Source organism: Coffea arabica, chromosome 5e, assembly GCF_036785885.1.
Source record: "Coffea arabica cultivar ET-39 chromosome 5e, Coffea Arabica ET-39 HiFi, whole genome shotgun sequence".
Taxonomy (NCBI): Eukaryota; Viridiplantae; Streptophyta; class Magnoliopsida; order Gentianales; family Rubiaceae; genus Coffea; species Coffea arabica.
The window spans coordinates 2,029,266-2,044,899 of record NC_092318.1 but is presented as its reverse complement, the minus strand read 5'-3'; the positions used below and the strand labels follow the sequence as shown (position 1 = coordinate 2,044,899).

Here is a 15,634-nt window from a genome sequence, read left to right as displayed (position 1 = left end):
TCCTTAATTTTTATAATATAATATAAGGTTTGGTTCTAACATCATCCTTAATTTGTATCCCAAGATTGCTATTTTTATATTTCCTTTCCTTTTTTTCATTCTTTTTTCCCTTTCTTTTACTCAATCTTAGGAATTAAGCATTCTGAAATTCAAATCCCATGTCTACTCATTTTTTTAGCTAACAATTTTTTATAAATAGTTATTAATTAGTAGTTATTGATAAGGCTGCTGGAATTAACTCTCCAGAGTTCAAATGCCATGCTTACTTTTTATTTTATTTTTGGTACTAGCAATATTTGGTGTTTTCTTTCCATCACATTGTTTCTTTCTTCTTTTTTTTAAGTGGTTATTTTTTTTAATACTTTCTGATAATGTCACATAAATTAGCTAACTTGACATCGAATCCAATGCCAATTTTTTTTCTTTTTTTTACTTACAATATTTGTTATTTTCCTAGGGTTTCAGTTTCTTTATACTAATAATAATATTACTATAGTAGATTATGGAATAGTGCTGTTGTGTTTAATAAATTGTTATTAATTAGTAGTTATTGATAAGGCTGTAGGAATTAAGTTTCCTAAATTCAAATCCCATGCTTACATTTTTTTATACTAACGATATTTTTTCACTTAAAGTAATTTTCCCAAAGTTGCCATTTTTTTTCAACAATAATAATACTATTATTATAGTAGAATATAAAATTGCGTTGTTACGTTGTTTTTTCCCTTTTTCTTTATTAGTAGCTAATTAATGAAAAATAACGCTGTAGAAATTAAGTATTTCTAGGGAAAGAAAAACACTTGCCGATTTCTTTTTTTTTTTAAACTACAGTATTTTCTTTTTTTACAAGGTTGTTGCTTTTTTATAATAATGTTATTATTATAATAGAGTATCCTTTTCCCTTTTTCCCCTTCTTTTATTCTCTTTTTTTACCCAAAGGTTTCTTTTATTTTTAAGTAGTTACTAATTAGTAGCTATTGATGCGGCAGCGTGAACTGAGTATCCTGATGCAAGAAAACATAATACTATTCTTCTTTCTGTTATGTGAACAACTAATTAAATACTTTAAAAAGTCTTTATATAATAAGCCGATAGAATGTGGATTTAGTATATAAGGGTGTAAATTTAGTCCTTCCCTTATAGTTCTTTCAAACAAAATTTAGAAATTAAATATAAATCAAATATCCAATTATTCTGACCCACACAATATACATATGTGCATAACCAAATACGCATATTAGTAAATCCAAATATATATTACAAAATAACTAATCCAATTTTTATACCTCATTTCAACAAATGATTTAATAAGTATCTCTATCCAAAAAATAATATCCACACAGATGAATTTGCATCCTTTTTAATGAAACTCCTTCTTATCCATTACTATGTCATTCACTCTTTTTTTATTATGACACTATACTAGGGATGTACGCGAGTCGAGCCAATATCGAGCAGCTTGCGAGTAGCTCGGTCAACGACTTGGCTTGAACTCGGTCAAATCGAGTTCGAGCCGAGTCTCGAGCTACTCGAGTATATTGTCGAGTCGAGTTCGAGTCAGCAATTTGAGACTTAAGGCTCGACGAGTAGCTCTTCTTTAATTAATATATATAATTAATATATATAATTTAAATAATATATATGTATTATAATTATAAAATGACCGTTATGGATATAATTTATACTGAATTTACAAGATACTCTTCTTTATAATAAAATTTCATAAGGGCAGAAAAGTAATAACATAATTGTAAAAGACCTAAAAAGAAAAAATGTTGGGAAAAAGCAAAGAAAAGCTTCAGACTTTAGTTTCTCTTCCTCCCTTCTTCTCTGTTCGAACGAGTGACTTCTAAACCCTACCTCCGTTACTCTCAATCTCTCACTCGTCGCCGACGCCGTTGCTCGCCGCATCTGTCAGCCGCCATCGCCATCGCTTTTCTGGTTACCGGTATGTCTGCCTATGCTCTAATGTGCATTTCCAGTTCTATTTCCATTTCCCCCTTCATTCATCTTCGCTTCCCTCCCTCTCTCTCTCTCTCTCTCTCTCTCTCTCTCTCTCTATGGCACTATGGGTGTGGGGACTGGGGACGGGGAATGAGAAGTAGTAGCATGATTGATTACTGGGTCTGGGAGTAAACCCAGAAGCATATTAAATTTGTTTGCCTATCAGCCTCCATCGTCATTTGGATCTGATGAAACACTTCTGCTTTAATTTGTTTTCCTTTTTTGTCTTTTTTTGGCCTTTTTTATTAGGCATGCGTAAGTGTAACAATGAATACGAAAGCTGTGTGGAAATTTTTTGCCTCTTTTTTGTCTTCCGTATTTGAATGGTATGTTGTGTGGAATTTTTCGTAAAAATGCCACGCAATTGGCTAAAGTAGGACACGGTTCTACTAAATTGGACTTCAACTGAATTGGTAACCTTTGTCAAAAGTGGTAAATTACTCACAACCCTTTTTTTCAAAAAAAAAAAAAAGAATTTGAAAACACACTCCATCATCTTCACATGGCTCTAGAATCTAATTATTGCTCTCTTTGTGCTAAAGAATAAATTCTAACTTCTAAGAGCAGATTTCTAAAACCCCAAAATAAAATTTGTAAATCATAGATATAAGGTGTAGCCTGTCAATCCTGGATGTTAAAAAGAAAGAAGGAAGAACAATTTGAGTATTCCGTGGTAGTCTGGATTTAATGACTTGATATGGAGAGTTAAACAAGCACCACTAGAATTGTTGAGTGTAATTTGTTAGAAATGCCATTAAAACAAAACACACTCTGTATAATTCCACTAAACTCCACAAACTTCATTCCACTTTGTATAATTCCTCTAAAGTCCCTAGATCACTTACATTAAGAGACTAAAGCTCAAAAAGTTTGATTAGGCTCGACTTGATAAGGTTTGACTAAAGGTCGAGCCTTATCGAGTCGAGTCTCGAACTTAAAAGAATTTTCTCGAGTCAAGCCTCGAGTTGCGATTTTTAGGCTTGGTGAAGCTCGAGCCGAACTCGAGTCTAGGTACATATAGGTCGAGTCGAGCTCGAGTATAGCACTACTCGAGCTCGACTTGGCTCGAATACATCCCTACACTATACCGCTGCAGTTCCATGTATTAGCCCTAAAGATTTGATACCCTATTTATTATATATTTAATAATTATACCACCTTAGTTGCATTCATTATACATAGGGGTGCAAACGAATCGAACTACTCGCGAGCAGCTCGGTGTTAGGACATGGATTAGTTGTAATAAATGCTCAAATTGGGCATAAATCAATTGAAGTCAAACGGTGTCGTTTGGGTTAGTAGTTAGTTAAGTCGGTTAATTAGCAATTTGCAGGTTGTTAGGATTAGTTATAAAAGGGGACCCACGCATGTGAAGAAGACAGTTTTTGGGTAATAACAAATTCCATCTCAATTTCCTCTGATTTTCTCTCCTTCTTCTCGCTTCCTCTGAATGCTCAAATTGGGCATAAATCAATTGAAGTCAAACGGTGTCGTTTGGGTTAGTAGTTAGTTAAGTCGGTTAATTAGCAATTTGCAGGTTGTTAGGATTAGTTATAAAAGGGGACCCACGCATGTGAAGAAGATAGTTTTTGGGTAATAACAAATTTCATCTCAATTTCCTCTGATTCTCTCTCCTTCTTCTCGCATCCTCTGATTCTTCCTTTTCTGCTCTTTTTCCAATTCGTTTCCCAAATTCAACTCTAATCAGTAACTCCAATTCAGGCCATTGTGCTTGAGTTCCTGACAAATTGGTATCAAGAGCAAGAAGATCCTAGGAACATACCATTAGCAATGGCAGAAGGCACTAGATTCCGGTCATTGGAGGAGCAAGTAAGGAAACAAGAAATCAAGCTGCAGGAATTGGTAGAATCTCTCCATGCATCACAGTCAGAGCAGCAACAAATTAAGAAGGATCTGAAACAAGAACTAGAAGAGAGTAGCAAACGGATAGAAAGCCTGCTAACAGGAATGGAGCAGAATCTCCACAGACTTCTGGAGCAAAAGCTGAACAATCTTCTGCTAAGGACCCCTCATATGAAGGAGAAGACTACCGAAGGGGATGGAAGAGTGCCAGTAGATCATACGCCACTTTTACCAACTCCACCAGCTCACCACAGGATACAAACAGAAGGCGAAGCTCAAAAGCTTTTCAAGAAGGACTGGAGTAAGTTTCAGATCCCAAATCCTCCCAAAATTGACTTACACTTGTTTTCTGGAGAACATCCTAGAGATTGGTTGAGAAAATGTAATAAATACTTCTTGAACTATCAAGTTCCAAACGAGCATAAAGTTGAAATCATTGAAATGTACTTGGAAGGAAAAGCTGACAAATGGTTTCAAGGTATAAGAATTGAGAAACCTAGACTAGATTGGGAGGAATTTGAAGATCTGTTATGTAGGAGGTTTAATGATAGGACGTGCAAGGACATAGTGGAGGAATTCAATAAACTACAACAAGTAGGTAGTATTGAAGACTATCAGGAGAGATTTGAGGAATTGAAACCTCTGATGATGATCAAAAATAGAAACCTGGATGAAAGCTATTTCATTTCTAGTTTTATAAGTGGACTTAAGAAAGAAATTAAGCTTGTAGTTAGGATGTTGAAGCCTACTACACTATCTGAAGCCTTTGAGCTGTCTCAATGGCAAGAACAAGCCATAAGAATCCAGAGCAAAGGGCCTAAAGAGAACACCAAATCATTGGGAGAAAACAGATTTGGTATAACAAGGAGTACTACTATTTCTGTGGGAACAAATTCTTACAATGTCCCTGCCACTAATAATTTTAAGCACTCTAAGTTCAAGAGTTCACCAGGGGATACCAGAGAGCCAAAAAGGATATCTGCTCAAGAGTTACAGTATAGGAGGAGTAATGGTTTGTGTTTCAGATGTGGAGAGAAGTATGGGATAGGACATCAGTGCAAAGTGGGATACACAAATTGTATGATACTGGAAGACAAGGAGGATGCTGCATTTGAGGATGTACTTGGAGAACAAGATGAGTAGACTGGGAATCCTGGACAGACCATGGAGATGTCACTGCATGCCTTATCTGAGGCTTTAAAAAGGAAAGCTATTACACTCACAGGTGTCCTGGATGGAGAGGAAGTACTGATATTAGTGGACACTGGGAGCTCAGACAGCTATATTAGTAGTGAGCTACTAATTGGAATGGACATAAGCTATCAGTGGGTGGATCAACCTTTTTCTGTCATCATGGGAAATGGATCAAGTGTCACCAGCAATGCTATATGCAAAAGGGTGAACTGGAGGATTAATCAACACAACTTCAGTTATGACCTCAAAGTGATGGAACTGGGAGGTTGGGACATAATCCTAGGAGTGGACTGGATGACACACTTCAGTCCCATCACATTCGACTTCCAACAACTCAGGATATCTCTGCACCATGAGGGAGATGAAATCCACTTACATGGCCAAGCAGATAACTGTGATATGGACTTGATCAGAGGCAAAGATTTAAGAACATTTATAGAGTACAAGAGGCAGATGTGTATGGCTATGAGTGGCAAATAGGACAAGGACAGAGAGGGGGAGTTAGAACCTACACCCCAGGAGGTAGAGGCTCTGCTACAAGAGTATAAGGATGTATTCCAGACTCCTAACTCACTGCCTCCAAGTAGGAGTGTGGATCATGAGATACCTCTCAAACCAGAGGCTCAGCCCTTCAAATTGAAACCTTACAGATATCCTCATTGCCACAAGAAGGAGATAGAGAGACAGGTTGCTGATATGTTGCAGAAAGGCATTGTCAAGCATAGTAACAGCCCTTTTGCCTCCCCTGTGCTGCTGGTCAAGAAGAAGGAAGGCACTTGGAGATTTTGTGTGGACTACAGAAAACTGAATGAGATCACTGTCAATGACAGATTTCCAATACCCAACGTGGATGAATTGCTGGATGAGTTGTCAGGAGCTGTGTTTAAAACCAAGTTGGATTTGACTGCAGGGTATCACCAAATCAGAGTGAAGCCACAGGACAGCTTTAAAACAATTTTCCAAACTCATTGTGGGCATTTTGAATTCTTGGTAATGTTTTTTGGCCTCACCAACGCCCCTGCAACTTTCCAGTCACTAATGAATCAGGTGTTCCAATCGTACCTGAGGAAGTTTGTCTTAGTATTCTTTGATGATATCCTGGTCTACAGTGCCACACTGGAAGATCATGTTCATCATCTAAGAACTGTGCTGGAACTTCTGAGAGGACATCAACTATATGTGAAGAAATCCAAGTGTGCATTTGCTCAGAAACAAGTTGACTACCTAGGACACACTATTACTGATAAGGGGGTCAGTATGGATAATTCTAAGGTCCAGAGCATCTCACAATGGCCAGTACCAAGATCTGTCAAGGAATTGAGGGGGTTCTTGGGACTTACTGGCTACTATATGAGATTTATTAAACAGTATGGACTGGTATGCAAACCACTGACTCAGCTACTTAGAAAAGATAATTTTAAGTGGAACCCCCAGGCACAAACTGCATTTGATCTTCTTAAGGAGCTCATGTGCACAGCTCCTGTTCTTAAGCTGCCAGACTTCAAGCAGGCCTTTGTGATAGAAACAAATACCAGTGGAGGGGGCATTGGAGCAGTTCTGATGCAGGAAGGACACCCCATAGCTTTTCTAAGCAAGGCACTGTTAGCAAGGAACCTAGGCTTATCAGTCTATGAGAAAGAGCTACTTGCCTTGGTAATGGCAGTTACCAAGTGGAGGCATTACTTGGTTGGCAATCACTTCATTATTAGGACTGACCACCAGTCCTTGAAGTACCTACTGGATCAGAAGCTGAACATTGCTCTTCAGCACAAATGGATGACAAAGTTGATAGGTTTAGATTATGAGATACAGTACAAGAAAGGTACTGAGAATCAAGTAGCAGATGCACTATCAAGGAGACCTGATCATGATCCCAACTTCCCACTACACTCCTGCCTAGCCATCACTACTGTTAGACCTGGATGGATTGAAGAATTGCAGAAGAGCTATGAGACTGATAACCAGTGTCAGGATATCATAGCTTAGATATCATTGGATCCCAACTCACACTCTGACTATAAGTGGGCTGATGGAGTACTTAGATATCAAGGCAAGATCTATATTGGGAATTCCAGTGACATTAGAAGACAGGTCATTCAGGTCTTACATGCTTCAATCTTAGGGGGACATTCTGGTCAGAGAAATTGTTGGCAGAAGGTAAAGAGTCTGTTCTACTAGCCAGGAATGAAGGAAGAGGTGGTGGCATTCGTACAGAACTATGACATATGCCAGAGAAATAAATCTGAGCATGTTCCCTACCCTGGACTGCTGCAACCAATTACCATTCCTACACAAGCCTAGTCTCATATATCTATGGATTTTATTGAGAAATTGCCCAAATCACAGGGTTATGATACCATATTGGTAGTCATTGACAGGTTCACAAAGTTTGGCCACTTTATTATGCTCACTCATCCCTTCACAGCTAAGACAGTAGCTCAAAGTTTCCTGGATAACATATACAGACTGCATGGTCTGCCAGAATCCATCATTACTGACAGAGATAGGATCTTTACTAGTGGTTTTTGGAGAGAGCTGTTCAAGGTGATGGGAACAGAACTGCATTATTCATCATCCTATCATCCCCAATCTGATGGACAAAGTGAACGACTGAATCAGTGTGTGAAAACTTACCTAAGGTGCATGACTGGGGAAATGCCTTCTCAATGGAGTAAGTGGTTGGCAATGGCTGAGTGGTGGTACAACTCTACTTACCATTCCAGTCTTAAAATTACCCCATTTGAGGCATTGTTTGGATACAAACCAGTACCCCTACCTCTAGGTCCTTACTTGGAATCAGTGGTACCTGCAACTTCTGACGTGATCCAGGAGAGGAACAGGATTGCCAATTGTATCAAGGATAACTTAGTTAAAGCTCAACAAAGAATGAAGTATTTTGCTGACCAACACAGGACTGAAAGGGAGTTTGCTGTGGGCGATTGGGTGTTCCTGAAGCTACAGCCATACAGGCAACAAACGATTGTAGTCAGGAAGTGCCTCAAGTTGTCTGCCAAGTATTTTGGTCCCTTCCAGGTAGAAGAGAAGATTGGTTCAGTAGCCTACAAGCTGAAGCTACCTGTAGGCACCAAATTGCATCCTGTGTTCCATGTGTCATTGCTCAAGAAGAAGGTGGAGCCATTACAGAATAGTTCAACCAAACTGCCAAAGTTGGACACTCATGATCAATGCCCTTTGCAACCAGAAATCATTTTGAAAAGGAGGGTCATCTTGCGAGGAGGACAGCCTGTTGTACAATTCTTGATCAAATGGGATCAACTGGACTATGAAGAAGCTTCATGGGAGGACAAGTCTTTTATTGAACACCAGTTTCCCATATTCCAGACTTGAGGACAAGTCTGATCTTAAGCGGAGGGAATTGTTAGGACATGGATTAGTTGTAATAAATGCTCAAATTGGGCATAAATCAATTGAAATCAAACGGTGTCGTTTGGGTTAGTAGTTAGTTAAGTCGGTTAATTAGCAATTTGCAGGTTGTTAGGATTAGTTATAAAAGGGGACCCACGCATGTGAAGAAGATAGTTTTTGGGTAATAACAAATTCCATCTCAATTTCCTCTGATTCTCTCTCCTTCTTCTCGCTTCCTCTGATTCTTCCTTTTCTCCTCTTTTTCCAATTCGTTTCCCAAATTCAACTCTAATCAGTAACTCCAATTCAGGCCATTGTGTTTGAGTTCTTGACACTCGGTCAACGTTCGACTCGAGCTCGGTCAATATCGAACTCGAGTCGAGCTCGAGCAGCCCGTTTATAACACGAGTCGAGATCGAGTCATGTGTATGAAAGCTCGAGTGGCTCGCGAGCCATAGGAAATTACATAAATATCCTACTTATATAACTAATTACTAAATTAGAAACTAGATAACAACTAGGCCTGGTGCCCCGCGAGTTTCGCGGGGTGTCCATTGTTGATTGTTTAATGATAATGTAGGTTATAATTTTAGAGAAAAGTTTTTTTTTTAAATTTTGGTTTTTGGTTGTATATTTTTGATTTTTTTAGTTTTTGAAATATTATTGAAGTAATATTTTTGGAATATAGTTAATGGAAGGTAATGGAAAGTGGTATAATTAATTTGTATTTATTAAATAGCTATGGATTTTTTGTTGATAAGTGTTTTATGGTAGTTACATTTGTGTTATGTTATTTAATTTAAAAATGGAAGAACTTTAAGTTAATAATTCAATTATTAACGAATATTATTTAAGGAGTATTTTTGAAATAGAGAGAAATTATGTTATATTGTGAAAAATAATTGGTTGGGGTAAAATATATTTTGGAAAAAGTGGAGATATATAAAATGGGTAATAAATAAGATATAAAAATATGTTTATATGTTTTTGTAGCGAAAATAAGTCTGTGTTTGTATTATAGAATTAAAGTTGTGTTTTTAGAGAATAAATATTTTTGTTAATATATACATTGTGGAAGATAAATTATATATAAAGGGTATAGAATTAATTATAACTATTTTTTGAATAGAAAGAAATTATTGGATATTTTTAGAAAATGGTTGGTGAAGTGAATGGAAGTTAAAGATAGATTGGTATAGTTGATTTATATTTATTGGATGTGTGTGAAGTTTTTGTTGATATATATATATATTTTTTGAGAAAATGAAAATTTTTTGATATATATATTTTGGGTGAGAAAATGTATGTTATGATTGTTTGATGTTGTTTATATTATCTGTTTTTTTGTTTATATATGTGCGGTTATTATTGTAAATATTTAGAGTGGGCGGTAATGGTAAAATTTTGTGAAGTTGTGTAATGAGAGGAATTTCATAGTTGGTGGTAAATTTTTTATTTCATTACATAAATGATGGATAATTTAAGGGAATATAACTGTTATGTCTCATAAGCTGTAATGAACATTTGTTGATCAGGATTGCTGGATGAAGTCTCTGTCAAAGAGGTTGATAGAATAATTGTTTTCGTTGAGCAGGGTAAACAATAGTTATTAAACCCGGCCCGGAGAGGAACCCGGTGAAAGAGGTGGGTCAACGGGTTACTGGTTCAACCAGTGGGTGAATGGTCCAACCGGTGGGTCACTACATATATTTAAATATTATGTTTTATAATTTTTGATATGGTTAAAATTATAATAAACTATGTTATAGTAAGGGTTAATCGCACTTTATCCCCTTTAAGTATGTGTCATTTCTTACTTTACCCCCCAACGTTTGTTTTTCTTCAGTTTATCCCAAATACTAACAGTCAACTCTAACGGAGATTAACAGAATAATGAAAAGACAGTAATATCCTTAAGAAAATAATGAACAACCCAAAATACTCATATGTCAAAACAAATTTCCAAAATTGCCCTGGAACAATGGAGGAGGAAATTTCCCTCCATCGGGCACATGGGACAAGAAAAGGGAAACCAGAAGACAAAAGGTTTCCTTCCTCTTTGTCATTGTCGGTCAAGTCTCTCTCCCCTCTATCAGCCTCTTTCTTCTTCTGTATTCCTAGCAAAACCTCCAAAACCTCCATTAAAGAACATGAAACGACACCAGAAATAGAAACGGCACCTGCTTGGCGGGTCGGACCCAGGTGCAATTGACCCATCGATGGTGAAATCTCAATTGGGAAGGAGGAAAGTGAAGTTCGTCGGGTGGATTGGGAAAGGTGACGACGAACCTCAGAAGAGAGGGGGACTGGGGCTGCTTGTGGTGGTAGTGGCAGTCGGCGTCGTGGTGCTGAAGAAGAAAAGCGGTGACGACACCAGTCCACCAGCCGTCCCTATAGTAGGCATCGACGACGTCGCCTAGGTCGAAATAGGGTTCAGAAGAAAGAGGGTAAGGAGGAAGCACAGGGCGGAGGAATTCGGCATTGACGTACTCGCGGAGAGGGACGTTGGAGCCCTCCTCGACGACGAGGGTATGGTACTGGACGTAGGCCTTACTATTGGAGTGGAATTTGAATTTGCGCTTCTTGGCAAAAGAAGCATAGAAGGAAAAAGAAGAAGCATATAATTTTTTGAATTTTATGTTTGTGAGAAAGCTTCTTGCACGTTTACTGGCTGATGCTTAGGTTAGTTTGAAACATCTGTGATTTCCTAATGGATAATTTCCTCCTCTGTAATTTTTTGCTCATATTATGCTTTGCTCTGTTGGATTAGTACTCGTGGGTCTGCTAGAATAATCCAAACTGTTTCTAAAGGCTTTGAACTGTCATGTTAGCCTGAGGATTAGTTAAAGTTCACAGTATATTAGATAGCTGATTCACTCTGCTGTTCTTTGAAATCAAACTTTTTATGTTTATTCAAAAAGTGATAGTCTGAATCTTTGGAAGAAAAAAATCTCTTTTAAGGAGGAAAAAGTGCTAAGCAACTTTTTAAGTGTTCAACTGATGAAATTGAAAGAGTGAGGGTAACTAGGTGCTGGAGGAAGGAAATACTTAAGAGACTGTGAAAGTGACAATTCAACAGAAATATTATCAATTAGAAAATCATGCACCACCTTGAACTGCTGATGAAAAATGCACACATCCAACTCAAAAATCAATTTGCAATAACTACGGAGCCCTATTAACTACCCAATGGCAATTTCGGCATCTTGAAGTTTTTAACGTGCAATTGCTGATGGATGGGATAAACTGAGGAAAAACAAACGTTGTGAGGTAAAGTGAGAAATGACCTATACTTAAAGGGGATAAAGTGCGATTAACCCTTATAGTAAATACTTAGTTAGTCCAATTTATTATAGAATCATTAATTCTTATAAGAATTAACAAAACCTAAATTTAATTAGTAATCCACCAAACTTCAAGTATAAAATTTTATCTAAGTGTAATTATCTAGTTTATTTTTGAATTTTAAGCACAAAAGGTTATTAAGAATAATATTTGTTTTTAAAATGAATTGTGTAATATGTTATTTTTTAAATCCATTTCATAATTTATAGAATTTAGAGAATAATAAAATTTTATTAAAAGATTCCAAACAAATATTGTTTTGAAGAAATAAAATAAGAATAAAAATCTAATATATAATATAGAAGGAGTGAATAAGCACCAAGTGAACTGCTAGGCTAGTGGTGAGTGCGCGTAGCTTTTATGCTTAAAGTCGGAGGTTCAAATCAGCATTGGACCAGCCCGGTTTCATGGCCGGTTCACCGGGTTGACCGGTTGAACCACCTTCTGTTATCTGCCAACCTTCTGTTATCTGCATTCCTTGTAGCGAACACAATTTTAAAGAGTCTATTAGCTCATTGATATGAAAAATTAATCATGGTTGTTAGCTCATTAATATTTATGTAATCATGAAGTCATTTATTTATTGATTAATGAATATGTTACTCAAAATCAACAAATAGTACATGGGCTTCTGTGTTATGGAGAAAAAACACAATTTTAAAGAGTAATTTTAAACAGTCTATTAGATCATTGATGTCAAAAATTACTAACACTTGTTAGCTCATTATATTTATCTAATCATGAAGTAATTTATTTATTGATTAATGAATATCTTATTCAAAGTCAACGAATAGTACATGAGCTTATGTGTTACAGAAATTTAAATTACAATAAGGTGACTCGAGGCATTATTTTTTACAAAATCAATATGTTTGTTAATATATATATTTTGAGTAATTAATTTATTGATTAATGAATATCATAATAAATATAAAAGAGAAGAGAGCATTATAGTTTGAAGAAAGAAAATGGAGGAGAAAGAAAAGGACGAAATTGGGGAGAAAAGCTAACATTTGTGAGTAAAGTCAGGCAACAGCGGAAGATCCAGGAGAAACAAAAGGACAAAATTGGGGACAAAATTACAGGCGAAACAAGGGAAAGGGCAGAATGGGAACAAAGCAACAAAAAAAGCAACAAGGACAAGCGGAAACTAGGGCTGCAAACGAGCCGAGCCGAGTCGAGTTTTGAGCTAATCGAGCCGAGTCTCGACTAAATTTTACCAAGCTCGAGCTCGAGCTCGAGCTCGACGAGCCAGCAAATTTCGAGCTCGAGCTCGACTCGAATCAAGTCGAGCCGAGCTCGAGCTCGAGTTCGAAAAAAAATAAAAAATAATTATTTTATTTTTTAAAAAATAAATAAAATAATATTTTTTTCTTAATAAATAATAAAATATTAAGGATATATACGTAATTTTACTATGAAAATAAAAAATAAAAAAATATATATATAATATACGTAATTTTATTATTAAATAAAAATAAAAATAAAAATAATATATATATACCCAAGCTCGCGAGCCGGCTCGCGAACTAACGAGGTTAATATTTTGAACTCGAGCTCGAGCTCGAGCTCGATATTAATCGAGCTCGATGTCAGGCCCCAGTTTCTAAGTGTTGTCGTTTGATGTGGAGTGCTCTGCGTTTGAAGGTTTGAAGGGTAGCAGTCTTAAACGACGTAGTTAGACTAAGTCAGTTAGTTGGAGTTAGTTGCAACAGATAACAGAAATTGTATAAAGGTCCCTTTCAATTGCTGTATTTGATTACCAGATTCATAATACAAGAATTACTTTCTCTTTCTTCTCTGTTACTCTCTCTTGCCTTCTCTCTTTTCTCTCGATTTCCCTCCTTCCCTAATTCTTTTCTTCCAATCTGTTACCGATCGATCTAGCTCAGGAGTGCTTGCCTGACAATTGGTATCAGAGCAGCCGATCCTTGGCTGCTTTGGGCACCACTCATGGCTGAAAACACCAGGTATCGTTCTCTGGAAGAACAGCTCAAGAAGCAGGAAACTCGACTCCAAGAAGTAATGGAGACCATGGCGGCAGCTCAGGCTTCCTGTCAGAATAGCTTGCAGCAGAAACTCCAGGAGGAGCTCGGACAGAACAACGCGAAGGTAGAGGCGATGGTCGGTAATTTGGATCAGAGGTTCAGTAAGATGGAGATGAAACTCAATGCATTGTTTAAGGTGATGATGAAAGAAAAAGGTATGCAGGAGACAGAGGCAAGCTCGTCAGAACCACTTCTACCGACTCCTCCGCCGCATTGTAAGCTCATGACGTCCACAGAGGTGCCTGGAGCTCAGCAGGAGGTGAGAACTAAGAATTTCACTCCTAACTTGCCAAGACTTGAAATACCTATGTTCGCATCTGGTAATCCTAGAGAATGGTTGAGGAAATGTCAAAAATATTTTCTGAATTATCAGATACCTGAAAATCAAAAGGTAGATATGGTGGAAATGTTCTTAGAGGGGAGGGCTGACAATTGGTTCCAAGGAGTTAGACTAGAAAAACCTAGGTTGACTTGGGCTGAATTTTGCGAGCTGTTGTGTGAGAGGTTTGCAGGGAAGTGGTCACGCGATGTGGTTGAGGAATTCAACAAATTACAACAAAAGGGGACAGTAGAAGAGTATGAGGAGAAGTTTGAGGAATTGAAAACACTAATGTTGATCAGGAATCCTAGGCTGGACGAAGGTTATTTTATATCCAGTTTCATTAGTGGATTAAAGGATGAGATCAAACCAATGGTCAAAATGTTCAAACCACAAACTCTGTCCAAAGCATTTGAGGTTGCTGAATTGCAGGAATGTTCACTGGAGACCATGTCCAAGCAATCTAAGACCTCAGGCAGGAATGTGGTTGAACCGAAGTATGGGATGTTTAGAAACCACAGCACTGGTCAGAACAATTCCAGCTCCTATAAACTTCCTGCTATTGATCCTACTAACAGGAAGGGTGACTATAGATCCAGGGAAGTGAGCAGGATTTCAGCTGAGGAAATGCAGTATAGGCGTAAGCATGGCCTTTGTTATAGATGTGGTGATAAATTTGGAATTGGGCATCAGTGTAAGGCTGGGGGGTTAAACTGTGTGGGTATAGAGGAAGAGGAGGAAGCTGAATTCGAAGATGCAGAAGGAGAGCAGGATGAGCTCACTGGTAGGGTGGGAGAAATGGCTGAGGTGTCACTGAACGCTCTAGCAGCAGCAATACAGAGGAAATCTATTTTACTACTGGGCAATTTAGGGGGAATACCTGTCAAGATCCTAGTAGACACTGGTAGCTCTGACAGCTTCATACACTATCAGTTGGCGAGATCTCTTCAGCTTCCTTACCAGACAGTCAGGCCTTTTACTGTAACCTTGGCAGATGGCACAGACATTACTAGTGGCACAATTTGTCCGGATGTTAGGTGGTTAATACAGGATTACCAGTTTCAATTCGACCTGAAGATAATGGAGTTGGGGAACTGGGATATCATTTTGGGAGTTGACTGGATGTGTCAATTCAGCCCCATTACCTTTGATTTTCACGCACTCAGTATTGCTCTTAGCAGCAGGGGTGACTTATTACATCTCCAAGGCCACATTAATCAACCTGTGATGGAACTAGTAAGGGGTAAAGATCTCAGGGCTTTTATACAAGAAAAGCAAAGGAGTTGTGCCTTCCTGCAGAGGAATTCCCAGGGAAATCAAGAGAGGGATATGCCTGAGCAAGTGGCTTCAGTTCTGCAACAGTACTCTCAGGTGTTTGATACTCCTCAAGGACTACCCCCTGAGAGAGAACTGGACCATCAGATTCCCCTGAAACCTGGAGCAGAGCCATTCAAACTTAAGCCTTACAGGTACCCCCATGCACATAAATCTGAGA

At 37.8% G+C, this 15,634-nt stretch overlaps 1 protein-coding gene across 1 annotated transcript; it reads left to right on the top strand.

The window, feature by feature from the left end:
- The first annotated feature begins 5,031 nt into the window (after positions 1-5,031).
- Positions 5,032-5,541, top strand: LOC140006382 (uncharacterized). Its single transcript, XM_072048193.1, has one exon. It carries the CDS (start codon positions 5,032-5,034, stop codon positions 5,539-5,541), a length of 510 nt encoding a protein of 169 aa, XP_071904294.1.
- Positions 5,542-15,634: the final 10,093 nt, after the last annotated feature.